The 27,527-nt window shown below is 38.9% G+C and overlaps 1 protein-coding gene across 1 annotated transcript in view; it reads left to right on the top strand.

Annotated features, from left to right (window-relative positions):
• The first annotated feature begins 2,931 nt into the window (after positions 1–2,931).
• Positions 2,932–27,527, top strand: part of RAB3GAP2 (RAB3 GTPase activating non-catalytic protein subunit 2) — a 55,845-nt gene continuing 31,249 nt past the window's right edge. The window contains exons 1-12 of the mRNA XM_070932399.1: positions 2,932–3,067; positions 10,315–10,379; positions 10,835–10,961; positions 12,987–13,086; positions 15,083–15,130; positions 15,246–15,321; positions 17,176–17,277; positions 17,817–17,916; positions 19,418–19,516; positions 24,016–24,164; positions 26,905–26,984; positions 27,078–27,167. Of these exons, the coding sequence (XP_070788500.1) occupies positions 2,947–3,067; positions 10,315–10,379; positions 10,835–10,961; positions 12,987–13,086; positions 15,083–15,130; positions 15,246–15,321; positions 17,176–17,277; positions 17,817–17,916; positions 19,418–19,516; positions 24,016–24,164; positions 26,905–26,984; positions 27,078–27,167 (1,157 nt within the window). The 5' untranslated portion in view covers positions 2,932–2,946. The remainder of the gene's footprint in view (positions 3,068–10,314; positions 10,380–10,834; positions 10,962–12,986; positions 13,087–15,082; positions 15,131–15,245; positions 15,322–17,175; positions 17,278–17,816; positions 17,917–19,417; positions 19,517–24,015; positions 24,165–26,904; positions 26,985–27,077; positions 27,168–27,527) is intronic.

Raw genomic sequence — 27,527 nt, 5'->3', positions numbered from 1 at the left:
GGTGAAAAGCAGTTGTGAAATGAGTGACACGGTTGTTAAGAATGCTACAATGGGCATAAATGATGACCAGTCATAAGTGCAAAGACCGGTCAAAAGTGCGAGGACCTCTCAGAAATCACTTTTTCCAGCCCTCTGGGTAGTCCTTTTGTGCATATGGACTACTCAGAGGGCTGAAAAAGTTATTTTTGATTGGTCCTCGCACTTTTGATCAGTCCTCGAACTTACGACTGTCCTCACATTTTTTGTTTTTGCTCTATCTTTTCACCATGATGAAGAGAAGCAGTTGTGAAATGAGTGACATGGTTAAGAATGCTACAATGGGCATAAATGATGACCAGTCATAAGTGCGAAGACCTGTCAAAAGTGCGAGGACCTGTCAGAAATCACTTTTTTCAGCCCTCTGAGTAGTCCCTATGCAGATAGCCACGCCCACCCAGTCACATGACCACCAAGCCACACCCCCAACTAAGCCATGCCCACAGAACCGGTTGTTAAAAAAATTGAATCCCACCACTGCCAACATGGATATATCATGATTTGACTTCAAACCATCTGATCTCTTTTTTTTTTTGACAGAATAATTGAGCACAGGAAAGCAATGGACAAAATGGTATACTGACTTCAGCACAGTGTTTGAGAGAGTCTCCCATGAGATCCTAGCAGAGAAAGTAGAAAATATAAACTAAACGATGCTACCATTAGTCAGACTATGCTACTACCAAATAATTGTATTAAATTATGCTAAGTGGTGTATGTCAATGGCTCTGTATCAAGCTGGAAGGAAGTGTTCAATTGTATACTGCAGTGATCTGTTCTTATATTCGTATGGTTCAACTATTTATAAATGCTTTGGATAAAGGTTAGTAAACATGATTTATCAGATTGGAAGGTCAAAGATAGAGGTATAGTGAACTGAGGACAGTATCCATATTCAGGAAGATTTTCACTAGTTGGAATTGGGTAAAAATTAATAAAATGGATTAAGAAAGAGGAATGGAGAATGATTAATTTGGGTAAAAAAGACCAAAGACATGAGTAAGATTTTATTTATTTACTCAATGTATAGGTGAACCCACTCAAAAGGCAATGGGTGACATCATACTTAGAATCAGCATATGAAAAATAATCAACTGGTTTTTGGTGGATCACAAGCTGAAGATACATCGCAGTGTGACTGTTTTCTTGCAGCAGTGTGCACTTATTGTACAATAATTATATAAAGCAAAACAAAAACAAAAATAATCCTAGATTGCATCCACAGAAGGGGATTCCTGCACAGAACAGGAGGTTGAGCTAGACGATCTCAAGATACAGCCTAACCCTTATAACTGATACTTTTGTGAATCCATCTATATGGGGAGCTACTTATAAGCAAATGTTTCTTCTGTGATTGCTGTCATAATTGTGCAGGATTATGCATGGGAGGAGAAAATATGCTTATGTGAGTACAGCAAATGCTTGTCCCTAACATAACAGTTGGTGGAGAGAAGCATTTAGTTCTTGCTAGGCTCATACACTGTACTAATCCATGGTTTAAGTAAAGTTTAACAAACCACAACTGATTAGGTTCACATAGTAAACACTTTTAACTAGATTCACACTAAAATCATTGTTTAAAAAAGTTTTGCTCAGCCAAAAAAAGCTTATTTCACAACTTATCACAGTAAGTGAATGAAATGAAACCTCTCTACTAGGAATGTGGCACCTGTTCTTATGTGGTGCAGCTGTTCCAGGTTGCCTATCCTGAGCTGAAACATAAATATTCGAATGCTCCCTGCAGCAGTGTTGTTCAATACTAGTATTCTAGAGAGAAGCAATAGAGAGAGAGAAAAGGCCTGGGTCTCCCAGTGATGGCTGAGAGGAGGCACAGAAGGCACCGGAAATCTGGGGTCATTGAGCCAGTGGACTATGACATACTGGGAGAAGCGAGTAGATCAATGGTGAAATCCAAATTTTTTTACTACTGGTTCTGTGGGTGTGGCTTGGTGGGCATGGCAGGAGAAGGATACTGCAAAATCTCCATTCCCACCCCACTCCAGGAGAAGGATACTGCAAAATCTCCATTCCTTCCCCACTCCTGGGGGAAGGATATTACAAAATCTCCATTCCCACCCCGCTCTGGGGCCAGCTAGAGTTGGTATTTGCTGGTTCTCCGAACTACTCAAAATTTCCGCTACCGGTTCTCCAGAACCTGCTGGATTTCACCCGAGTGGGATGCTGTACACCAGTCTTTACTCACTCTATGAAATCACTCTGGGAATCTCTTCGGACTTCCAGGTTTTGTTTCTTCCGAACGAGATCAAGCAGAGACAGCTCAATAAAACTTACGGCTTATTTTGGCTTTGGAATAAAATTTTCTTTTCGTGCCTAACCCTAAATGGGGTCTTTTACTTTGTGCCTACGCTACCGTATTCTCTGGACTTACAACCGGGAATCTGTTGCATCTAAAGCACGTATCCCTTTCCTAATCTGCCTGCAGCTCCCTTCCAATGAAGACAGCCGGGACTAGATCGATCGCTTTCGCAAGGCCGGCCCGTGAGGACAACTCACAGTTCCGGGACATCCGGAAATCTGTGTCCACTGAATAACTGACGGTGTGTGTGTGTCTAAGCCTGTCGTGCAAATCTGCCGTCGTCCTAAGAAGCTGCTAAAGAAAAACGCCTCAGTGAAGGCTTTGGCCTCCCCCTCTTCTCAATCCACCCCGCCGACTCCGACCGAAGCCCCGCAGCCCGATGACTTTGCCCCTCTCCCCAAACCACGTGGACAGCGCTGGCATTCCGGGTTGATTCTCCTCCCTTTCCTGGTCTGCGCGGCGCATGCGTGGTAGCGTCTGCAGGGCCTTTGACCGCTTCCGGGTGGGGTTGGCAGTCCAGCTCGCGACTCGGGGGGTGTGGGGGTGGGGAGCCTGCGGGGCTTCGGCCGCGGAAAAAAAACCCGGGCGTCGCCATGGCCTGCACTCTCGTGCCTTTCTGCAGCTTCCAGGACCTGGAGTCGGCGCGGGATTTCCTGTGTTCTCATCTGCGGCAGAGCGGCGCGGGGGAACCGTGGGGTGCCAAGGAATGCGGGGGTGAGTGAGCCTCGAGCCCCGAGTCCGAGTGGGAGGAGATGGGTCGGGGCTGAGGGTAGCGGTGGCGAAATTGGCATTATATCCTCTGTCCGCGGTGCCAGCGAGGGACTTGCCTTCATCCATCCATCCTTCCACTTCTTTTAGCTCCAGGTTTGCATGTAAGAAGTATAAAGCAGAGTTGGGGGTCGTCATCCCTTCAACTTAATCTCCCCAGGCAGGCTGTTTTTCAATGGGTCTAACCTGTAAAAAGACCATAGAAAAGGTAAATATGTGTGGTAGATATGGTCCTTTTAAAAAATTTTTTGACTGCAGTAGGTAACCCATGTATTTTTTTCCTTTTCCCTCCGCCCATATGCACCAGGTAATGTGATAAGGAACCACGTGTGTATCGGGTTTCCTATTTTTGATTCAGGATCAGGGGCTTGTGGATGGAGTCTGCAGCAATCGGTCACTAAGTTGATACTGGACAGCTTTATAAAAGAACCTAGTACTTTTAGGGCCAAGTGGTTACTCAATATCAATATCCTGGTTACGATCTGGAGAGTTATTGTGGATCCTGCAAATGCTGGCTGAGCCTGATCAGTGTTTTAATTAAAAACATCCAACACCAAGCTGACTTGACCTGACATAATGATTTTTGAAATCAAAGACAGCATTTCCACAATAGAATAGCAAACTCTTAATGGCAACATTTGTGTTAAAATAAGTAAAATGAACAACAACAACAAAAAAACCCTAGAGTTTAGAGAGCCAGTTGGTGTAGTGGTTAAGGCATCAGGCTAGAAAACGGATGACTGAATTACAGTATTGCTTTAGGAGCAAAGGCAACTCAAGAGCCTTGGTGGCGCAGCAGACTAAAGCACTGTTAAATAACACTAGCTGCCTGCAATTACTGCAATTACTGCAAGTTCAAATCTCATCAGGCTCAAGGTTGACTCAGCCTTCCATCCTTCCGAGGTAGGTAAAATGAGGACCCGGTTTGTGGGGGCAATAAGCTGACTTTGTATAAAAAAGAACACCGCTTAGGGGCCCCCCGAAAGCCCTACTAAGATATATACAAAAGTATGATGGCTATTGCTTAACGCATTGTAAGCCACCCTGAGTCTCCGGAAAAGGGCGGCATATAAATCGAACCAATACATAAATAAATAAATAAATAAACTGAGTGACTTGGGCTAGTCACTCATCAGCCCTAGGGAAGCAGGCAATGACTGACCACTTCTGAAATTTTGCCAAGAAAACTACCATGACCAGTCAGTTGCCAGGAGTAAAAAGTACTGACTCGAAGGCACCTACACTCATGCACAAAAGTATGATTTAGCACAAGAGTCACATAGGCCTTAGAAGCTATTGATGAGAACATGAATACTGTAGATAGTTTATTTTCTAACAGAACAGAATAGAACATAGCTCAGGATTGAACTGTGGAGTCCTTGATGCTTAGTTGTTTGCTTGCAGACGTTTCATTACCTGACTCTAGGTGACAATCAATGCTGATGATATTACCAACACTGATGATGTTTCCTAGTCAGATAATGAAACATCTGCAAGCAAACTACTAAGCTCAGAAGGCACCAAAGTTTATTTTCTCTTAGCAAACTTTTTGTGTAGCTCAAATGCCACATATGTGTCAAAACATCTGTAACAGAAGTCTGAGTAAGTCTAGATTTTCAGATAATATCCAGTATTAATTAAATAACTAAATCATGTCAATTTTATATGTTACAATAAACTAGTAAAGTTAACAATGAATACGGATTTAGATTGGCAAACTTTATAGTCCAGTACTTCTCAAACCTGGCAATTTAAAAATGTGTGGACTTCAACTCCTAGGATTTTTCAGCCTGCATGGTAGTTGAATTCCTGACATCCACAATTCTGGGAATCCACACATCTTAAAGTTGCCTAGTTTGAGAAACACTGCTATAGACATTACAAACTAGCCAAGGTAGATGGACTAATGAGCTACTATACTTAAGAAAACTAATTTTATTTTGGGTAATATAAGCAGTGTATATAATTAGAAATAATCTAATTCAGGAAAAAATCTACAAGTCCTTCTTAAATCTTAATTAGAAACAGAAAGGTTTCTGATTTTATTTGTACATCTGTTTTAATTGACCTAATTCTTTGCTAACACAGGAACATCTAAAGAGGATTGTTCTATTAGCTAAGAAGTTCACGGTTGCTCTCTAGTAACCAGTCTTAGCTATACAGTTATAATTTATCTTCAGTGATGGTTAACCAAAATAGGAGATCACAAGGTTCAATGGTTATACAATTTCCCATGAACTACCATCAATTCGGAGAGTTCTCAGCAAACAAAATGCAGTCCATGTTACAGTTTACCGTTTCTTGAAAAATATATCATGTAGTGTATTCATTTATGCTCTATTTTATTCCATTAATTAATATGTCATGAACCATACGCATAATACAGTATTCTCATGTCTTACCCTGTGCAAGAAAAAGTGCATATATTGGTGGGTAGCATCTTGGCTCTGAGAAGTTGGTCATGAGTAGTATGATACAAATCTTTCACTCATTTGCTCTGCCATGCTTATTAACGTGGCATGGAGATGATGAACCCCTGGCGTTTATTTTTCATTTAATGTGGATTCTTTTTCCTTCATTTGTCTAACAGAGTTTTGTGAAATGTAACATGAACTAAAAATCAAGAGATCTATCTATAAGCACGATGTGAAGCAGGTGAATTGGAGAAAAAGAAGATATGGGATAATATCGATGAGGCTCTTCTGTTGCACTCCAGATATACTGATCTCTGCAGTTTCCTCAAATGGAGGAAATGTGACTACCTAATTTGTGGTAGCGAGGGGATTGTGTTTTATGGCTTGCTTTCTGAGTGAAAATATTGCCAGTGACTGTAAACATAGTTCTAGTTGTAAGATTCATCCCACTAGTAACTATTTGTTTTCTTACCTATGGAAATTGGTATTTAATTTAGGGAAAGTGTGTGGAGAATAGCTTCTGCAAGTCTTTTTAACCCATTCAGAACAGATCTGCTGTATATCACATGGCCAAAATAATAGTAGGAGAGAGGCTTAGAATGAGGAATTGGCAACCTTTTGAGAAGCTGCCCAACTTCCTCTTTCATATGGATATACAGTATTGGGGAACATTTTCCTAAATCCAGCTGATTTTCAAACTTATTTCTCTTGCTTGCTTCTCCCTGCACACCAAATTTACTCCTGCTAGATTTTGGGAGAATTTATTCATTTATTTAGTAAATATATATGCTACCCATTTAGCCTCATGATGTCTCTAGGCTGCTGACAATATAAAAACAAGTTTAAAACTTAAACTGTTAAAATAATAATAACACTAAAGTTGGTTTAAAATTAACAAGATGGGAAGGAAGGGAACAAGTTACATGGGGAAGAGATGGGATATTATCTTAATCTATTAATCACGTCTAGGATGACATGCCCCCATTGGGGTTCCAGTCCAGTTGGCAGAGCCAGGTCTTTAGGCCCTTTTGGAAGATCAAAAGGTGGTATGGATCTCACCTGGCCGGGGGGGGGGGGAATGTTGTTTCAAAGGATGAGAGTCATGGCAGAAATGGCTTTTCTCCTGGACTTTACTGGCCAGAATTCCTTGACTGATGGAGTCTGTATGGGGTCTGTAGCATGCCCCTTTTGCCGGCACCAGTGGGGTGGCCCAATCCCATTGGGGTGAGACGGTTCCTCAGGTAGCATGGACCAATGCTATGAAGAACTTTAAAAGGGTGATAACCAATATTTTGAATTGAACCTGAAAGAAAACTGGCAACCAGTGCAGCGTGTGAAACAGTGGTGTAACATGGATCACAGTAGAGGTCCCAAGAATTATCCTGCTGATGGACAAATGGTTAGGCAAACAGCCTTCTGAGGCCCTTTACATAATTTCTTTCCTACATTTAATTAGATAAGAAAAATGGTTTTAAGGAAAAGGTTTATAAAAATGGTTTTAAAGAAATTATTTATAGAATGAGGAGGCATGTCTTGAAAAACTTAAAAGACGTTTGTTTAAACTGATTTTTAACTCGTGACATAGATTTAATATTCAGTGAAGAAACATCCACATAATAAAAGCAACTAAGCTGTTGAAATAACTGTTTAATTTTGCCATTATGCATCATATGGAACAGTGCTACTTCCTTAGCAAATTTCATGCTGTTTTAATGAATTGAATTACTATGACATGATTGGTGTTATGAAGCTTTAGAAAATCACCCAGGTTACATAATTTGGGAGTTGGATAATTTCAAATACTACTTCAATCATTTCATAAATATTATGTTTACATGGATCAACTTCTTATTTTCCCTTCAACTTTTTTTTAGATTATTGCAGTATACATAAGAAATAGATGAAGCAAATCTACTTAAATATATTACTTTATATACTATATCAAAAATTGTGTTCAAATTATGACTGGATGTGCAGTATTGCTCATCTTGTGAATTTCTAAAATAAAAAATATGAAAAATATCTACAGAATATCTACAGATAAATATCTATAGAATTGTGTTAGGCAGGTATGCTATAGTTTCCATTATATAGCAAGAATTTTAGTGATACTTAAAGCTTGATGTTTAATCTTAAGAATACATGTACATATTCTAAATTGATTTATGAACCTTTATAACTTAATGTTGCTTAATATAAAGGACATTTTATTTTCAAAGCCATAGTGTTTATGTTCCTCCTTAAATCTGTTTCTTCATGCAGCATAAAAACAAATTTATCAGTGAGGCTTTCTAGGTTTGCTTCATTAATTTCTATGTATACTGCAATCGTCTAAAAATGTTGAAGGGAAAATAAGTTTTTCCATGTAAACGTAATGTTTATGAAGTGATTGAAATCACTATATAATCAGATTTGTTTTATGATCATGACTCATTCAGCTATGCAGATCTGTTCAGTAAATTGCCTTCAGTGAGAATCTAAAAGGAATACTGTAGTATATCAGCAAGTGTTTCTCTTCTATGAAACAGTAGGTTCTGTTCCTATAAAGAAATATATTAAGGCTGTTTTGTTTTAAAACAGTCTGCGTGTGAAATGCATTATCTAAGTATTTTGTAACATTCCAACCTTCAAATGTTTTGAGACATTAAGTTTGAAATGCTTCCAAAATGCTGAAAGAGCTGGTATTGTACTTGAGACTGGAAGTTTTGCAAAATTTCACATTTTGAAATTTAACGGTTCCACAAACTGCACATATCAGTTTTAGCCTTCTTGCATAGAGCATTAAGCTTATTGAAAAACTAACTTGAGACAGATAAAATGATTAGTATGCCAATGGAGATAAAGGAGAGCCTAGTGAAGGTACTAGACCAGGAGCAGAGACCGCAGCTCTAGTCTTCCTTTGGGGTGAATACCACTGGGTGACTTTGGGCCAGTTGCTGTTTCACTGTCCTAAACAAGGAAGTTTTTTAAAAAAATCCCCAAAAAAGACAGTGGTGAACCACTTTTGTACTGTTGCCAAGAAAACCTCTATGAAGTAGTCAGGACTCAAAATTAACTCAAAAGACACCAAAAGAGAGAAAGAGTGAGAGACAGAATATTAGTGATGCCTGCTATCTAAAAGATGGTCACAAACTCCTAAAATTCCATACACATACAAAACCCAAATGCCACATCTTGAGCACCCTCAAACTCTGTATCTGTTCCTATCACCATCCTTAGGAAAAAAGGTTTCAAAGGCTCTGCCCTGCAGATAATCAGATGAGTGCAATTCTCTGATTGAAGTTGGACTCCATGGAACAAATCAGATTGTTGCTGTTGTATTGTGCTCTCTGCTCACAACATTGTCTTTGCTTAAGCTGCTGGATTTCCATTGCTGGGCTGGTGTTTGGGATCTTGAGGTCTTGGTTTTGAGGAACTTCAGTTTACTACCTGGTGACATCGAGTCCAAGGCAGCTCAGGAGATCCTGACAACTATGGACCTGTCCCATGTCATTTTAGGCCTGGCGCCTACTGGGGGTTAAACATTGCATATGGGTTTTGTTTCAGGTAGTTGAGACATGTTCAGGTTTTAAATGGTGTTATTTGCCATTATCCCATTGCCATGGTCAGATTGCTTTTTGGTGCACTGGTGCCACCTACTATGAAGGGGCTAATGTCTGTTAGATTGCTCTGCCCCAGATGACTGATAAATCCAGAAGGAGTTGGGTTCCAGGAGTTTGGGGATCTCCACATGGATCTTATGGGCAGTTCAGCTGAGGCCTTAGTTATAGGCTAGAATGGGCATGGGACTTTTAGATCAATTTGCCCATATGGAGCCTCTGCCTCTGCATTGATCCCAAGACAAATCTTAGTTCTCTAAGGAGCTCCAGGAAATGAGTTGGAGAGGATGCCTGGAGCATCATTGGAGAAAGATAAAGAGTGACTCCATCTCATGTTAGGGATTACAGTGTGGTGATAGGCAGTGAAATATTCTTTGTTTTCTGTTGAAATTGTATGTATTGATAGCTGCATGAAGTCTTTTAAGGTTTGACCAAGTAAGGTCTTGTAGATTTACCTGGAGCAAATTTAATTCTGTGCCTCCTGAAGAACAGTCAAAATTTTCTAGTCTGTAAGCTTGACCATCTGCTTGTTAGATCTAGGTCTCCCCTAGATGGTTACTGTAAAACTGTCTGACAGGTGACCTGTGGTTGGCTCTTTGCAATGAACGCAATTTCCTTGGGTGAAGGATTAGCCCCTTGGGCCTTGAAATGGGCTTTCGTAATCAAGAAGTCATCATTGGACTCAATGGTCCTGGACAATTGTCATCCAGTCTTTCAACTTTCCTTCTTTGGAAAGGTTGTAGACAGGGTTCAGCTTCAGAGGACCTGGAAGAAATGGGTTTGTTTGAATCCATTTCAGTCAGCTTTTGTGCAGTCTAGAAATGTTTTTAGAACTAGTAACTGAAGGTAAATGTACCCTACCTTCAACTTAGTTATCAATAACTTTTTATTGCTTGTATCGCTTTCTGAAACAGGTGGAAACTGCTTGACATGCCATAATGCATGACTGAACCTATGTTATTAATATAAAAATGTGTGTAGATTATCTTTCATACTTTCATTCTCAGTTTAGGTGATTATAAGATATTCTAGCAGTTCTCGAGGAATTTCTGACATTTTAAAATAATAATATTTTAAATAATAATCATATTTTCATGAACAATGGAATGCAGCATTTTATTTTAGCACGTGTAACTGATGGCTCTGATTTGCTAAACTAAACTAGGTTTTGTAAATATAGGTAAACCATCAAACTGGGAAGAAGAGAATTGGGGTTCCTGGGATGAAGCAGAAACTCAAGAGCCTGTAAGCCTTTTTATTTACTATTTATTTAATATTAAATTAATTACTATATTAATTATATATTTTATAAACAGGCTCGATATCTGTATCAAAACATTTTGAATAATCCATTAAAAACTCTGAAGTTCATTAATCAATTTGTAATGCATAATACGCACATTTAGGTTGAATGCAGATTGCCATACAGCTATCCTTTATTGTATGTATAATTTGTCTCTGTATTGTGTGATTTGTCTCTGTATTGATGGCATTTGAGGACAGGTAACAATATTACAATTAATAAAACAAAATGTATAATTTTGATAATGTTTAAATGCTTTCAACCATATGTTAAGATTGCAGTCACACTATTAACTTGCATATTCCTTAAATGCTAATATTGTTGTACATAACTGTACATTAAATTATAGTTATTTTTTGCTCAGGAAAGTAACAACTTCAATAATCAACATTTATAGGAAGAAGAAGAAGACTTAGCATCCAAAACGCAAGCAAGTTCCTGGCTTCAGGACTGTGTAATATCTTTGTCACCCGCAAATGATCTCATGGTAATAGCTCGTGAGCAGAAAGCAGTGTTTTTTGTCCGTAAGTGTTTTGTTTTATGCTGTTCTACTTGAAAATATATTCCAGTAAATATCTTTAATTGAGATTCATAAATAATATTCTGAATAAGAGTAGGTTATGACTAAACCACATACCTTGATAGTCACTAATGTTTCTGTTTATCCTGATAACCGGAGAGTGATTGTTTATAACAACCATTCTATTAAAACCAGTCTACTGGTTTTACAGACTTATCTCTGAAACTGATATTATATCTGTGATAGGAGGTATATTGTGAAATGTATGGTGATATTGCAAATAATAAGCCTCCTCCTCTCTTGATAGTTTAACCACATATATATGATAATTAATACCATAACTTAAGTTTTGCTAATAAATTTGAATTCCATTTTAACCCTACATATATCCCCCAGTACAGGATAAGATAGACGTTTGCTTCTCAAATAGCTTTTTTTTTTTTTTTGGAAAATGTTGGTTCCTATGACTTACTTTCTTGCCTGCCTGCGTCTTGTTTTCTTTGGATGAAAAATGGTTTCATATGTGTGCATGATTTAGAATGGATAAGGCTCCTACACAAATTGGCCATTGATTATCTTGTTATTTGTAATGTAAATAATTGAAGAGATTCACTTCTCTTAAATTGTTGAAGTTTTGTCCCCCCCCCATCTCCACTATCTATCTATAATGGTGATATTAAAATAATTAAATTGGATGGAGTCATTGTGATGACTCACTGAATTCTCAACTGAAAGGCAATTTTACAGATCCCTCCGTTATCTTGAAAAGCTATTCTGGTGGCAAAGGAGATTGCAAAATGTGAAGAAAAACACAAGGATGTTTATTACATAAAAATTACATCACCCAGGTTTGCATTGAATTTTATTGTGGTATATTTTAATAATAGAGCAACTTGGCCTAAGAATAACCATCTGTTTCACCAGATGCTTATACACATCAAGTTGTACCATAACTAAGCTTCTTATAATGTAAAATTGAAGATACTAAATATAAAATTAATTCACGACTGGTCTTTAGTGAAAACTGATATAATTACTTCCTTGTCATCTGCTGTTATGCTGATCTATCTCAAATCAAGTTACAAAAGAAATCTTTCTGTCATTCACCTAAGCATTGTCTGTAATGCTTTCTTTTTTAATTCAGTTTTGGAGTTTACCTGTAGTCATTGACAATAATCTCAAGAAAGTGATTGACAATATAGTACTATTTTTATAAGCAGGTATGCAAAACTTAAACAGGTAAGGTTCTTTTTAAGGATGTTGATTGAAGCCTAAATGGAAAGTGGTATGATGAAGTTACCAAATATCATTTATAAAACTACTTGAGCTTTTATTATAGCCATTCCAGGTAGTTCATAAATATTTCTCAGTAATACAGGTTGTCCTTGACTTACAACCATTCGTTTAGTGACCATTCAAAGTTACAATAGTACTGAAAAAAGTGAGATATGATCGTTTTTCATACTTATGACCATTGCAGTATACCTATGGTCAAAATTCGGATACTTAGCAACCGACTCATATTTATGATGGTTGCAGTGTCCCAGTGTCATGTAATAATCATAAAATGGGAGGGGGGGGAATTCACTTCCAAACTCTCTGGCTTAACTCAAATTTTGGCCTCAATTTTGGTTGTAAGTCAAGACTACCTGTATTCTAAAACTATGTCTTGGACTTCAAAGATGGCTTACACAGTGCAAAAATATTATCTTGCTACAAGATAATTTTGGCAGTTTTTCATATTCCCTTTCTTAATGCTCCACACTATTCCAGAAGTTGGAAAAGTATACAGTACAGCAAGCTGTAAAGGAAGAAGAGGCAGGAAAGTCTTTTTCTGCAAACAGATATATTTTTATTTTGAGTTGGATCAGCACTACCATTTTTCTATTCAGTCTAAATGTACAGATGGACTTCTTAGTTAAGAAGTTATTCTTTCTTTCTTCCTAAAGTTTTTAAAAAAGTTTTCTATTTCATGTGAAATTAAAACACGGCAAGACTTCATTGCCTAATTGTTTTTTCTTCTCCTCAGCAAAATGGAAACAGAATGAAAAAGGGAAAGAAGAAATGCAATTTGCAGTTGGCTGGAGTGGCTCTCTTGGCTGGAATGGCCCTTGCAGTGTTGAAGAAATGTAAGCTTGGAAAGGAGAAGGTCTTAGGAACTCCTACATTCGACCTTGCTGTTTTCCAATACCATATTATCTATAGTATAGTTGGATAATTTCTTGCTACCTGGGTGTTGTTCTTGAAATTTTAGGAAGGGCCTACGTCCACAGAGAGTGATGATAAGAATGGGAAACAAGATTTCACTTTAATTGAGAGAGTGTCTTTATTTTTAATTGTTTCCTGCCTCAAACACTGAGAAACTGTGCAGCTGGTTCGGGTAGTAGAATAAGCACAGTTGTCAAGTCCTATAAAAAATTAGGAGGCTGAAAGTTATTTACTGGAACAGCTTACATCCTGTGACAATATCTATAATGCTATCAATCATCCATTCTGCCTATCCAAGGTCGTTGGAAAGGACTCTATAGGCCAGTGATGGCGAACCTATAGCATGCGTGCCACGGGTGGCACGCAGAGCCATATCGGTGGGCACGTGAGCTCAGCTCCAGCGCGCCAATGGATTTTTGGGCCTTCTGGGCCCACTGGACATCGGGAACACAGGGTGGGGAAGGCTGTTTTTTCATTCTCCCCAGACTCCAGAGCCTTTCTAGGAGCCTGGGGAGGGCAAAAACGGATCTACCGGGCCATCGCGTGCCAAAAGTGGGGGGATTGTGGGGGGATAACGTGTGCATGTGTGGGGGGGGCGGGGCGCATAGAATTATGAGTGTGGGCATGCGCAACCCCCCACTCCCCCCCCACTTTTGGCACGCAATGGCAAAAAGGTTAGCCATCACTGCTATAGGCAGACAAAAATGCCAAATTCAGTCTGGGTCTCTGGCCGACTATGCGATGAACCATAATAATAGCAATAAAAAAAAAAGGGAGGGTGACTCCAATTGCATTTAGTCCTCCACATGCCATTCTTTAACAGGGTAGAGGCATAGATCATGCCATTCTTGAACAGGATAGAGGCATAGATCATCCTCTATATCAGGGGTCCCCAAACGTGGCAGCTTTAAGACTTGTGGACTTCAACTCCCAGCATAGCGGGCTGGAGAATTCTGGGAGTTGAAGTCCACAAGTCTTAAAGCTGCCATGTTTAAAGATCTCTGCTCTATATCTTGCCTTACTCCCTTGAAAAGAAAAATCTCCCATAGAATCACCAGCTGGATCAGTTTTATTTTATACCTTGTCCCTCTTTCTCAAAGGAATAGTAGGCCATAGGTGAAGTAGACCCTGTACTGTATTCCTGAAGGAATAATGGGAGGATCTGATTATGTTGAGCCACAGTGATGGATCTGTGGGGTTGGGCATCTTCAGTTAAGACTGCAGAGGTTACCTAGACTGGCTGATGGTAGAAAGATTTCAATTCCGACCCTCAATGAGGGAGTGCAATTACACTTCTCTGTTCAGTGTGCCCTTTCAGCAATTTTTTTCAGTAAAGGTACTTATTATCAGACCACATTACTATTTCTTTTTTAAACATTTCATACTATTCATGGTAAGTTTGTTTTCATGATTAATACACCATTTTGCCCACATACCTGCCTTGTTGAAAAAGGGACACTTGAATTAGCATTGTTAAAAATAAAGTACTATATGTTTCTATTTCTTTCAACCTACGTCTTCTCTGGAGTTCTTTTTCATGCACCCAAAGATGTCCATATGGTTTTGCACATTCTGTTTTACAAATTTTGGCATGTTGGAAAATTGTAAATCTAATCCGTTGCTAGGTTTAAAAAGCATATGTACCAAACACATCATAACGGAACAGCCACGGACAAGATTGAATAGATAAGAATGCTGGCCTGTGTATAAATGTTTATAATTCAGATTTTTAAAGGTATTCTTTTTTAGTTCCTTTGGGCCACATTCTCTGGAGACCACTCTCCCTCTAACTGGGTCAAAAACAGTTGGAAAGAAGCTTGGATATATTTTTTTCTCTTTAAAACTTTAGAGAAATTTTTATATCTTATGTGGGGAAATATTCTTGAAGAAATTAATATTTTTATATTTTGCTTCTAGTGAATGTGTAACCAGTGCATTGTGTATCCCCCTTGCAAGTCAAAAGAGGTAAGTGCAAACTTTTTTAAACAGTTAAATTATCTTATTAAGTCTTAAGTATGTGTGTGCATTATATGAGAATAAGTTATGATAAAATTTATTCCATGTTCTTTATATGAGACAGGAGTTCCACAGGCCGTCCTGACTGGACCTGCATTGTTGTAGGATTCACCTCTGGCTATGTCCGCTTCTATACTGAGGTACATCAGCTATTTCCTGGATTGCTTGCCATTGTCACTTCTTTTAGAGTTTATTGTATTTTATTCTACATGAGGCTGCCTTTGGAAATTCCATGGACATTGCAAAATGCAACAGCCAGCTTTGTGGTAGGTGAGAACTGCCACATGCATATAATAGTGGGCCATTGAGCTCTTCTCTGCAATGGCTACCGCCTGTAGGGTTTTTAGCAGAATTCAAAGTGCTAGTTTTAACTATAAAATAATGTAAGCCACATAGAGTCGCCTCTGGCATGATGTTTCTAGGTGGCCACTTAACTGCAAGATAACCTGCATCAAATATAGCTTACCCTTCCGGTACACATGTACTGAAGAGCTCTGAAAGGGCAGGAAGCAAGAGGAAGATCGGAATCCGTGTTTTTCACTTGTCAGACTCTGGTTGTCTGAAATAATCTTCCCTTGGAAATCTGGAGAACCTTACTCATGACCCAATTAAGAGCTTACTATATGAGCTCTTATGCCAAGAGAATGTTGCAAAGTCTTCATGATCTCATTAGTCCCCAAGAGCTAGACCCATGATGACGAGCCTATGGCACACATGCCCGAAGTGGCACGTGGAGCCATATTGCCTTGCATGCGCGGCATCGCCCGTTCCTCTTCTGGGTTTTTGGCGCGTATGCGCACATGACAATCAGCTGGCCTTTTTGCATGCGGCAGTGCCGGAAACTGGAAGAGCTGGTCTTCCATTTTCCTGCATGAGCATGCGCGCTGGCCAACTGATCGTCATGTTCGCATGCGCGCCAGAAACCTGGAAGAGTAGCTGGCTGAAACCGGAAGTTCAGTAGCTGAAACCAGAAGTTCATTTTTGGGCACACGCATGTGCCCTGGGCAGCTCCTCTTCTGGGTTCTTCCAGACACTCGGTGCAGAAAAAGGTTTCCCATCACTCAGCATATTCTGTGCTGTCAGGCCTTGGTAGTTAATTCTGTAATGGAAAGGCTTTGTTTTTAGCTGTATTTCTTTCAAGATTTTTTTTCCTTAGAAAAGAGCCTTGAAAAACAGGCCAATTTAGGGTGTACATTGACTCTATTGAAAGGCAAAATGTCTTTCAGAGTACCTGGATATGCACATCAGACTTGTTGGAAACCCCACAAACCAAATGTGCCTTTAGCTGAAATCATGCACCATCTGCGGGAAGCAGTCATGCAAGTCTATGGAAAGATTCACAGTTAGAGAGCATATATTTTAGTGTATAGTTTTATTATATTAGATTTATTAATGCTGGGTAAATGATGATGATGTTACCCATTCAGTCGTGTCGAACTCTTGGTGATTCTATGGGCCAGGTCTCACCACATCTTCTGATCTTGCTCTGATTCTTTGAGGGTTCAGAGTATACCAAATTTGATTTATTTTACAGTTGCCATTATATAATTGCAGCTATTTCTCACTGTCAATCCTAATTGTAATTGTTATTGTTTATTTTCCTTTTTATTATTTTATGTTGCTGGTCATTGATTGAACAAACAAATTGTATCTTGATAGCAGGCATAAATATGTAACTATTCAAGTTCATAAAGGAGGTGAAAAACAAAATGGAACAATCAGCACCCTTCAAAACAATATTCATTTATTCATTCAATTTATAGAGCTGCACATCATGACTCTACATGACTATGAATGGCTCAAAGAATTAAAAACAACAACAACCACTTGCTCAAAACAAAACACATACAAATAAAAAGCTAAAACTATTAATTATAAAGCATACAGGGTTTGATGTGTGAGCTAATATCACTGAATTACAACAGGAAATATTTTGAATTTTCTTCCTATAAAATGTATTAATGTACATGTTGCTATGTTTTCATTTTTTAAAGAGTGGAGTATTACTTCTGGCACAGCTTTTAAATGAAGACCCTGTCCTGCAGCTGAAATGTAGAACTTATGAGATTCCACGCCATCCTGGAGTAACAGAACAGGTATTAAAATAGATGCACAAAGTATTGAAATTGTAACAAAATTAAATATTCTCTCCTGTGCAAATATTTCTGAAGTCAAGCTTGCTTTTACAAATATGTATGGATAGGTATGCTTATATTTGCAAATATAAGTTGTTGTTCAGCATTGGCAGCGCATTTTGTGGTGTTAATTTACTTGCAGGAATGTGAATTAAACTCAGGCCGTATAGTTGACACAAGAGATATACAATAGTGTTCCACTGACTATTTGCTTGCTGAGCTAAGGACAGCATCAGTGATATCTTATATTCTATGCCTCACCAAAATATTTGAGAATTGTTCTGTATAAAATTTATATTAATTCCAGCAGCTATTTGTGCTCTCGCAATAGCTAAAGTCAGATATTGATGCTGATGCAGCAATGTCCATAGACTGCCTCTCTGGGTGGGGATTTAGTGCTTCTGTAGAAACAGTAAACAAGCAATCAGGATAGCATATGTGGGTACTTGCATATATATTGTTTTTGTCTTGAAGTGATTATTATCTTTCTTTTTATTTAGAATGAGGAACTGAGCATCCTATATCCTTCAGCAATTGTGACAATTGACGGTTTTAGCTTATTTCAGTCTCTCCGGGCTTGTCGAAATCAAGTAGCCAGGGGTATGTCCACCCTTTTTAAAATAGTTTCTTTCTTAGCAATACTTGCTATAAAAGGACATAGTTTTACTTTTCTATCATACAGTTTGTTCAGGGCATAGCAATGTACTGCTTGTGAAACCCTTAGTCCTATAAAACCCCTAAGTTTAATACAAGCTTGATTTAATATACAATGTGTGTTTATGTGTGTATGTGAGTGTTCTAATAATTCTTGTGTGAAATTTCAGAAGAGTTTTGACTTTATACGTTTTTGACATACTGGCGTATGATTGTGCCAGGTACCAGAAATGAATTTTTCCAAATCATGCAAGATCAGATCATTTATTTATTTCTTAAACTCACACTTTTTGTATGTTAATACCTGAATAGTGTGCTGGTATGAACTAGATAAATTCCTTTTTAATTGCTGTATTTTCTAAAAAAGTAAGAGGGCTTAATAATGTTCACATATCTCTAGATAGTTTGCAGGGGGAAAAAGAAACATACCAATACATTTATAACGTTTAAGCTAGCTATTATGGTAGCAACCCACATCCTTGCAAAACTCCTGTGGATTTCTAAAGGCTATCAACTAAATGTTGTAGTTGAGCAAGGATTTTAATATTGATTACTCATTTAGTGTGCTAGAGTTGTATGTATGTCTACATGGAAGTAGGTCTGTTGAGATCAGTAGGACTTACTGTACTCATAAGCAAGTTATATGTAGGACTTCAGTTTTAGTAGCTTTTCTTTCTTTAATATAGGTTTTTTAGGCTTTCAATTCAGTCTTGATTCCTGGTGATTCTAGGGGCAAGTCTTTGCAGTTTTCTTAGCAACATTTCAGAAGTGGTTTGCCATTGCTTTCTACCTAGGGCTGACAGAGTGACTGGCCCAAACTCGTCAGCTGGCATTTATATGGATTAAAACTTGTGCTCTCCCAGTTTCTAGCCCAGAGCCTTTAATTACAGGTAATTCTTGGGTTACTATCATTCGTTCAGTGTCAATTCAGTGACCCTAAATGAGGGGATTATGATGGGTCTTAAGAATTCCAGCAATCATTGTGTCTCCATGGTCATATCATTGGAATCCAGATACTTGGTACTTGGCTCGTGATCATGTCATAGTAGTGCCCCCATGGTCATGTGATCATGATTTCTGACGTTTCCTGCCAGTTTCCTGCAAGCAGTCAAGGGGGAAGCCACCAGGAAGTTTGAAATTGTGATCATCTGAAGTCATGAAGTAATAATGGCAACCAGGACTTTTGGAATTGCCATAGTTAAGCAATGTAGTCACATGATTTGGTGCTTTACAACTATTTGCTTAGTAATGAAATTCCTGGTTCCAATTGCTATTGTAACCCAAAAATTACCTATACACCAAACTGGCACTCGTAATATAAACAGTGCAATTTATTCTATACTTTACAATTAAAAATATTTTTGTAATATATTATGTGTTGACCAATCCATGTTAAACCTTTTAAAAATAACTATTCTTTCTGATTTATCTCTAATCAATTGGCCAGCTACAGCTGCAGGCAATGAAAATGTTCAGCCACCTCCACTAGCCTATAAGAAATGGGGTTTGCAGGATGTGGATACTATTGTTGATCATGTTAGTGTTGGTAAGTATTACATTGATCATCCTTACTGAATTTTATTGATTGATTGATTGATTGGTTGGTTGATTGTCATATTTATATGCTGCCCGTCTCCCCAGGGACTCGGGGCGGCTCACAGAATAAAACAACCCAACAATAAATAGAATTAAAATGTTAAAATACGATTTAAAAATCCCAAATCCCCCAAATTAAAAAGCACGGCAGATCAGGGAATTTGCTGAAAGAGCCATGTCTTTAGGTGCGGAAGGTGCAGAGGTTGGGGGCCGTCCAGAGCCCAGTGGGTAAACCATTCCAGAGGGTCAGTGCAACCAAGAGAATGCCCTCATCCTGGGAGCCGCCAGCCGACACTGTCTGGCCGATGGGACCCAGAGGAGGGCAGTCCTATGTGAGCGCACTGGGCGGTGGGAGGCCGGTAGGAGGTAGTCCTGCAAGTACCCCGGGCCCATGCTATTGTAATCCTTATTCACCATGAATTACCTTTTAAAAATCATGTATATTGTACTGGAGAGAGAGTTTAAAGCAAAGATTGATAATCTGCAGATAGACTTCTCTCAGACAGCATTGAGATCTACAAATCCCATCAAATAATTCTATTTTATCAAAGAAGATGAATTAATACTGACTGCTTTGAAACTGTTTTAAGCTAAAACTTTAGCCCAGGTACTGTATGAAGCCAGGTGGAAGTGCTGAAGTGCCCCAAACTATATTTCTAAGATCTATACCAGCAGCTCCCAGAAGGTAGCCAATGCACTTCTCAGACTAGAAACAGGGATGCCTAAAATTGGAGCATGGACATTGATCCTGGCTGAAGGGCCAGTGGGACTTCTCCCATTAATAATGATTGATAGGAGTGTAGTTAGGAGGCAGGGCTGACTATTGGCAGGCTCATGTTTGAAAATCTGTGGCCATGTGATGGGGTGAGCTCCCGTCACCTGCTCCAACTCCTGTCAACCCAGCAGTTAGAAAGTGGTCTACTGTGATAGTGGAATGGGACAACTTGCCACAGCCAACTTGCTGCTGCCAACTCACCACAACCAACTCGCTATGGAAAACTCACATAGACAATTCGCCACAGGACAATCATCACGGCCAACTTGCAGTGGGACAATTCGTCACAGGATAATTTAAAAATTTAATTATTTAAAATAAATAAAAAAATATTTTAATTTTTGCCATTCACATTTCATTCTGTCCCTGCTTTTGCATCCTTTCCTTAATTATTCTATTCTACCATTTCTTTGATATTAGTATAACTCTTGTCCTGCAGCGAATTGTCCCATGGCAAGATGTCCGTGGTGAGACCATTTTGGTGGGCAACTTAATGGGGACATGAAAGGAGCCCCCATGGGCGTCCCTCGGGCAACCGTGATGTCACCAGCTAATCCTCTCAACCTGCAAGTGCTTCAGTGCTCCCAACACGAATGTAGTAATATTGCCCCTTAAGTTGGAACAATGTCATAAAAAATATCCCTAATCACTTGTGGGTTTATCATCAAAGTTACTACAAGCCTTGGGCCATGATTGTATCAAACACATCTTCTCAAAAGATTTAATGACATTACATTTCAGGCAGAAGTAAATACTGTAACTTGTCATAAAGAAATAGAACTTGGGTGACAAATGGGTTTGGGGAATAGCCAATCACCTCACTTCATTGATATCCCCCAAACTAAGGAAAGCTTTCTTTTGGGCAAGACATAATATTTTGTGTTTGGTATTACTACAAGGAAGTTTCTATAAAATCCCAGCTGAGAAACATGTTTGTGTGGAATTGGGATGTTGAAATGGTTCAACACATGCTGATTTGTTCTAGTTGTGTTTATAATGTCTATATCAGTGATGGCTAACCTTTTTGCCATCGCGTGCCAGGAGAGGGGGGGGTGGGGGAGGGTCGCGCACGCACGTGCCCACGCGTATGCGTGTGCAAGCCCTCCCCCCCGCTCCTGGCACATGATGGCCTGGTAGGCCCATTTTTCTTTCTTACCTGGTTCCAGATCCTCTCTGTGTATCTGGGAAGGGAGAAAACAGCCTTTCCCACTCCCTTGGAGGCCCTACGAGGCTGAAAGTGCCCATTTCCCAACTCTCGCTGGGACAGGAAGTGACATTTTTTGCTGTCCCCAGCCTCCAGAACCTCTCTAGGAGTCTGTAGGAGCCTCTCTAGGAGTCTGTAGGAGCCTCTCTAGGAGTCTCTGGAGGCTAGGGACAGGAAAAATCGTCACTTCCTGTCCTACCGGGAGTCGGGAAATGGGCCTTTCAGCCTCCATAGGGCCTCCAAGGGGGTGGGAAAGGCTGTTTTCGCCCTTCCCAGATAAATAGAGAGGATCTGGAGCCAGGTAAGAAAGAAAAATGGGCCTTCCCCACCCCCCCGGCCCTCCAGAGGCAGGAAACAGCCTGTTTCCCTACTTCTGGTGGGCCCAGAAGGCCTGAAAATCAGCTGGCCGGCGCGCGCATGCACCCCAGAGCTGAGCTGGCGTGCCCACTAATATGGCTCCGTGTGCCACTTGTGGCACGCGTGCCATAGGTTCGCCATCACGGGCCTATATCCTACCTCTTTTACATCAGTATCCTGGGCAATCTGACAATATATTTTCATCCTTTTTTCAGATTGTAAATCATTTATAACAGCAAAATGTTATGCACGAGCCCTGAAAATTTGGCATCTATTAGTAAAAGGTCTCCCACAGTTTAATATATTTTTGTTATCAGCTATTACAATGATCTGTATTAGAGCCGTGGTGGTGCAGTGGTTAGAATGCAATATTGTACTGCAAGCTACTTCTGCTGGCTGCTGGCTGCCAGCAGTTTGGCAGCTTGATTCTTACCGGCTCAAGGTTGACTCAGCCTTCCATCCTTCCGAGGTTGGTAAAATGAGGACCAAGATTGTTGGGTGCAATATGCTGACACTGTAAACAGTAGAGGTTTATAAAGAAGTATGAAGTGGTATATATGTTTAAGTGCTATTGCTTTTACTTTACTTTTTTATTTATTTATTAGTTATTCTATCTCTGACCTTTGGCTGGAATAAAGATTCAGTAAATTGCATGCAGCCTTCCAGCTGATTTGCTTATAACTTCCAAATAATTAGGACTGAAAGATGGTCAGGTATAAATGATTAAGCCATGACGTGGGTGCCTCAAGCCTTGATCTTAGGGAAGTCATCCATTTCATCCACTATAAATCTAAGTGTTTCCTAGGAACTAAATGGGTTTTTTTGTGTGTGTTTGGGTCTTAAGGAAAACAAACTGATTTAAGTTAAAATTTCAAAAATGCCCCCCCCCCTTGCAAATCTCATGATATGATATCACCATGATATCATTCCTGGAGGGAGAATATGAAGGCAAGATGTGGCCTACTGGTTGAAAAATGATACCTTTCCCTAGTTTCATTACAATATCCTTATAATATTTATAACAGTTCAGTAACACATTGCTGATAGGATGGAGTTGTCATTGACCTTGGTCTGGACTTCAGAATTTATAAATCATTGTTCTGGAGAGGTACATTTTTTATTACGTCAATTAATCAACACATCACAGGCTGTCCTTCCAACCACATGCTTTGGAACACAGCCAGGTCTTAAAGCCTTTGTAAATGGCTAGCAGGATCAAGATCAACTTAACAGTACCTGATAAGGCCTTTTAATTTTTTAAAGTGTTTTATCATTTTAACTGTGTACAAATGTAATATTTTAATAATGTTTTAAAGTTTTGTTTTCATTTTTGTTTTTTAATAATATATTTATATGTCCTTGACTTACAACAGTTCATTTAGTGACCATTCAAAGTTACAACACCACTGAAAAAAGTCACATGACCATTTTTCACATGACCATTGCAGCATCCCCCCCCCATAGTCATATGATCAAAGTTCAGGCACTTGGCAACTGATTCATACTTATGACAATTGCAGTGTCCCAGGGTCGTGTGATCGATCCCCTTTTGCGACTTTCTTACAAGCAAAATCAAGGAGGAAGCCAGATTCGTTTAACAACCATGACACTAATTTAACAACTGCAATGATTCATTTAACAGCTGTGGCAGAAAAGTTGTAAAATGGGGCAAATTCACTTTACAAATGATTCACTTAGCAACACAAATGTTGGGCTCAATTGTAATTGTAAGTTGAGGACAACCTGTACTCCAAATAAAATTATGTGAAGTCATTCTGGATTAATCCTGATACTATTTTTTTAAAACAATATATGAATAATTTGGAATTCAGAATCTGCAACTCTTTCTTGCTAAGCCAGATTCAATGGGACAAAATTGATCTTTATAATATAGTTTTTAACTTTGAAAACCTTCAAAAAATTATGAAGAATGTGTCTTGCTTTTGCTATATTAATGAAGCGCCTGCTTCAACATAGCACACTTTTAATTGTATAGTAACTGTATAGAATTAAAAGAATCCTTAATTTTGAACTTATTTGGATCAATTCCAGAACAGATATTAGGATTTTAGAAACTTCTTTTTCAGAGCTTTATTTTCATTATCTCATATAGGTATCATGACTTTATCACCTTTTGATCAGATGAAGACTGCTTCCACTATTGGCGGATTTAATGCAGCTATAAAGAATAATCCTCCTGCTATGTCTCAGTATATTACTGTGGGGTCTAATCCTTTCACTGGATTCTTCTATGCCCTTGAGGTAAAGAACTTGCTTAGCCAGTAGGTGTAAAGTGCAATGGGCTGGATAAAAGACCCACTTCTTTTCCTGTGATTCTGTTCTGAGTTATTTTGCTTTGCTGCTAATGGAAAATGAAACTAAGAGCAGCTTACTTTTTAATTAAAGAAACTTTCACCTGCCTAATGATATTATTGTCGATCAGGATCTACTGGTTTGGTGACCTAGTTCACATTACAATCTTCCAAATATTCAACAATTGCAGAAACCAAACCCTCTTGTGCCTTCCCCTTCTCCAAAGGTAACTAACATGAATTTTTGGAGGGAAAAAAAAACAAAGAATTTCTGTAGGGTAGAATTTAATGGACATTGCTCTAGTACTGAACACAAAGTTCTCAGGTAAGAAATTTGCCCAGAGGGCCACAGCAGGGGGCAGTATCTACTCAATCTTGGTTAATGTCAGGTTTGGGCTTGGATAACAGTCAGAGGCATGCTTGGAAATTCATATCTGTAGGGTAGATTGAGAAATATTTCCTAGAAGAAGGCAATATCAAACAACCTTTGTATAGCTGCCAAGAAAACTATATGGATGCAGTCATCAGGTGTCAACTACAGAACTTTAAAAAACTTTTTAAACCTCCTTTCATGCTTAGCGTATGTTTTCCTGCCTAAGCAACTTTTGTAAGATTCTTATGCAGAATATATATTGTACCCATAATATATGATTATGCCTCACTACCTACAAATCGGAAATTCACATTCCTGTTTTTTTAAATGAAAAAGGGAAACCAGAGTAATGTCTTTTTAAAAACTCTGCTACAGTAGTTCATAAAGCGTCCTGGATATATCTTTGATAAATTAATAAAAATTCTTTCCGGTGGATGGAATTGACTACATTTGAAATATTATGCTAAATCTGAAGCATAAAGCTTTGGAACCTACCCTCTGTCCTTTCCAACAGAACTGCAAGGAAGAAGTTGTTGTTAAGGTTTCAGAGCTGAATTTTTAACGAATAGTCTTAGTTTCAATGAAGTTTTTGAATGGGAAAGGCAGAAATTATGTTGAGATTTGATGAGTCCTCTTTAGTCATCTATAGTCTAATTAGCTTACAGGTAGTCCTGGAATTATGACCATTTATTTAGTGATTGTTCAAAGTTCGGATGGCACCGAATGAAGGGATTTACTGTTCTTAAATTCTGGCTGTTGTAGTGAACTAAGTTAGGATTCTTGGCAACCAGCTCACATTTACCTGGTTGCAGTGGTAAATGTGACCTGCATCTGTGGTTATGTGATTGCTATTGCTGACTTTTTGTGTTGGCTTTCCACAAGCATAATCAATTGAGAATCCAGCAGGGAAGGTCACAAGTCATTCCAGTAAGTCCCCCCCTCCCCTCAGTTTTCTTCACTCACATTCACTGTGCCTTCCTTGGGCTTCTCTGCACAGAGGAACACATCCATTAGCACCCGCCTTCCCTCGGCCTCCTTGTGTTTGCACAAACACATGCATGCACCTTGTGTCTTCCTGTGCTTATATACACATTTCCTGCTCCCTCTTCTCCCTCTACTCCACACTATGCTGGGCTTCCCTGGGCCTCCCTCAATCCCCTGAAACACCCACCCCCTGCTTCTTATTTGGGACTCCATCTGCTTTGTGTTTAACAACCCGTTAAGGTCAGTGCCAATAATGCAATCCAGTGGTGGGTTGTTACCAGTTTGCCCTGAATCGGGCGAACTGGTAGCCGCTGCGGCAGGAGGCTCTGTTCCCCCGCCCGGACATCTCTGCGCATGTGCAGAAGTGTCGCGCGTGCGAGTACGCCGACGAGCAAAAGGGTAGCAAATGAAATTGAAACCCACTACTGATGCAGTCATTTGATATCATGCTTTACAACCACATCACTTACTGATGGCAATCCTAATTCCTGTCATAACTCAAGAACTACCTATAGTTTATCACTACCTCTAGAACTGAATTTTACATAGATTTGTGTAAAAGTTCTTACTTTAAGAAAGAAAGTGATCCCTATTAAAATAAATTATGGGGATCGGTGTATATTTTGCCAATTAATATCTGACTTTCTGAAATACTGTTTTATATGTGGTTGATGGGCCTCAAAGCGAACGCTGCTATGGCACACCATAATTCATGGATCTTGCTATGGTCTTCTCTTATCTTTTGCAGAAATTTACACTTCTACCCCTATTATGTCTTCTGCCTCTGGTCAATTATGTTAGCACAAGATTTTTATGCTAGGAAATTTTGAAAGAGTTGAGCATATTATTTAATAATGTTATTTTTATGTGGGGCTTCCTTTTCCTATTCTGTGTATTTCTCTTACACAGTATGCTTATTATATATAGGGAATTGTTAATAGTTGATAATATGAGTTTATATTCTGTAACAATCACTATTAGTTACTTGGTATAATTCTTTCCTGTTAAATGAATAATAATAATTTGTAAAGAAAAGAAAATAACAACATTGACACCATATACTTTTGGCAAAAATGCTACATTTTTAAGCCTGCAAAATTGGAAGCTCTCAAACCTTTTACTGTATAGTTAGAACATTATCAAAAAATGCAAACAAAGGTTAATTTCTTATTCTGAAATGATATAGTTTAGCAGATGATGCAGGATGAAAGTTAGTTATACCTCACAGACTGTTTTATTTCTGTAAACAAGGTTCTCAGAACTTAAGGTTAATAAAAAAGAATCAATTATTTTTCACTATTTATAAACAACAGCATTTTTATCTTCTCTTTAGGGCAGTTCACAGCCATTATTGTCTCATGTTGCTTTCACGGTTGCAAGTAAGCTGACATCTGCATTCTTTAATGCTGCTAGGTAATGTATAATAGATGGAAGATGCAGTCAATTTATTCCTTTTGTGTGTTTCCTTTAAAGTGAAGCATTGATATTTTAATCTTTGCATTGAAGTGGCTGGCTTGGCTGGAAAAACAAACAGGAAGAAGAGCCTGTGCAAAAGCAGAAACCCAAGGTTGAACCTGCAACTCCTTTACCTGTGAGGCAAGTCTTTTAAGCTACTTTTTCCAGAGAGATTATGAGATAATCTCATTTCCAGTGTTGCCATTATTCCCTGAGGATGCTTGAGCCATAACCATATAGGCAGACTACAAATATATTGTGCAGTTTAGTGCACAATAAAGATGTTTCTATTTTCCTCCTGCTGCAGCTATTTATCTTGAAGAGATTCTTCCTATGTAGCAATAGATTGACTGAAGCTAGCATTTTGCTCTTTACTCTGGGAGTATATGGGATTCTTATATTGTTGCACTTTCATTGGAATGGCAATTAAATTTTAGTGTAACAAAATTTAATTTTTTGTGTAGAAGAATTGTGAGCTCTGGATAAGTTTGGTAAACAGAA

This window comes from Pituophis catenifer, unplaced genomic scaffold (genome assembly GCF_029215685.1).
Source record: "Pituophis catenifer annectens isolate HBS135680 unplaced genomic scaffold, rPitCat1.0.hap2 SCAF_1, whole genome shotgun sequence".
In the NCBI taxonomy this organism is placed as follows: Eukaryota; Metazoa; Chordata; class Lepidosauria; order Squamata; family Colubridae; genus Pituophis; species Pituophis catenifer.
The sequence above is the reverse complement of the archived record's forward strand: the minus strand, read 5'-3'. Positions and strand labels throughout refer to the sequence as shown.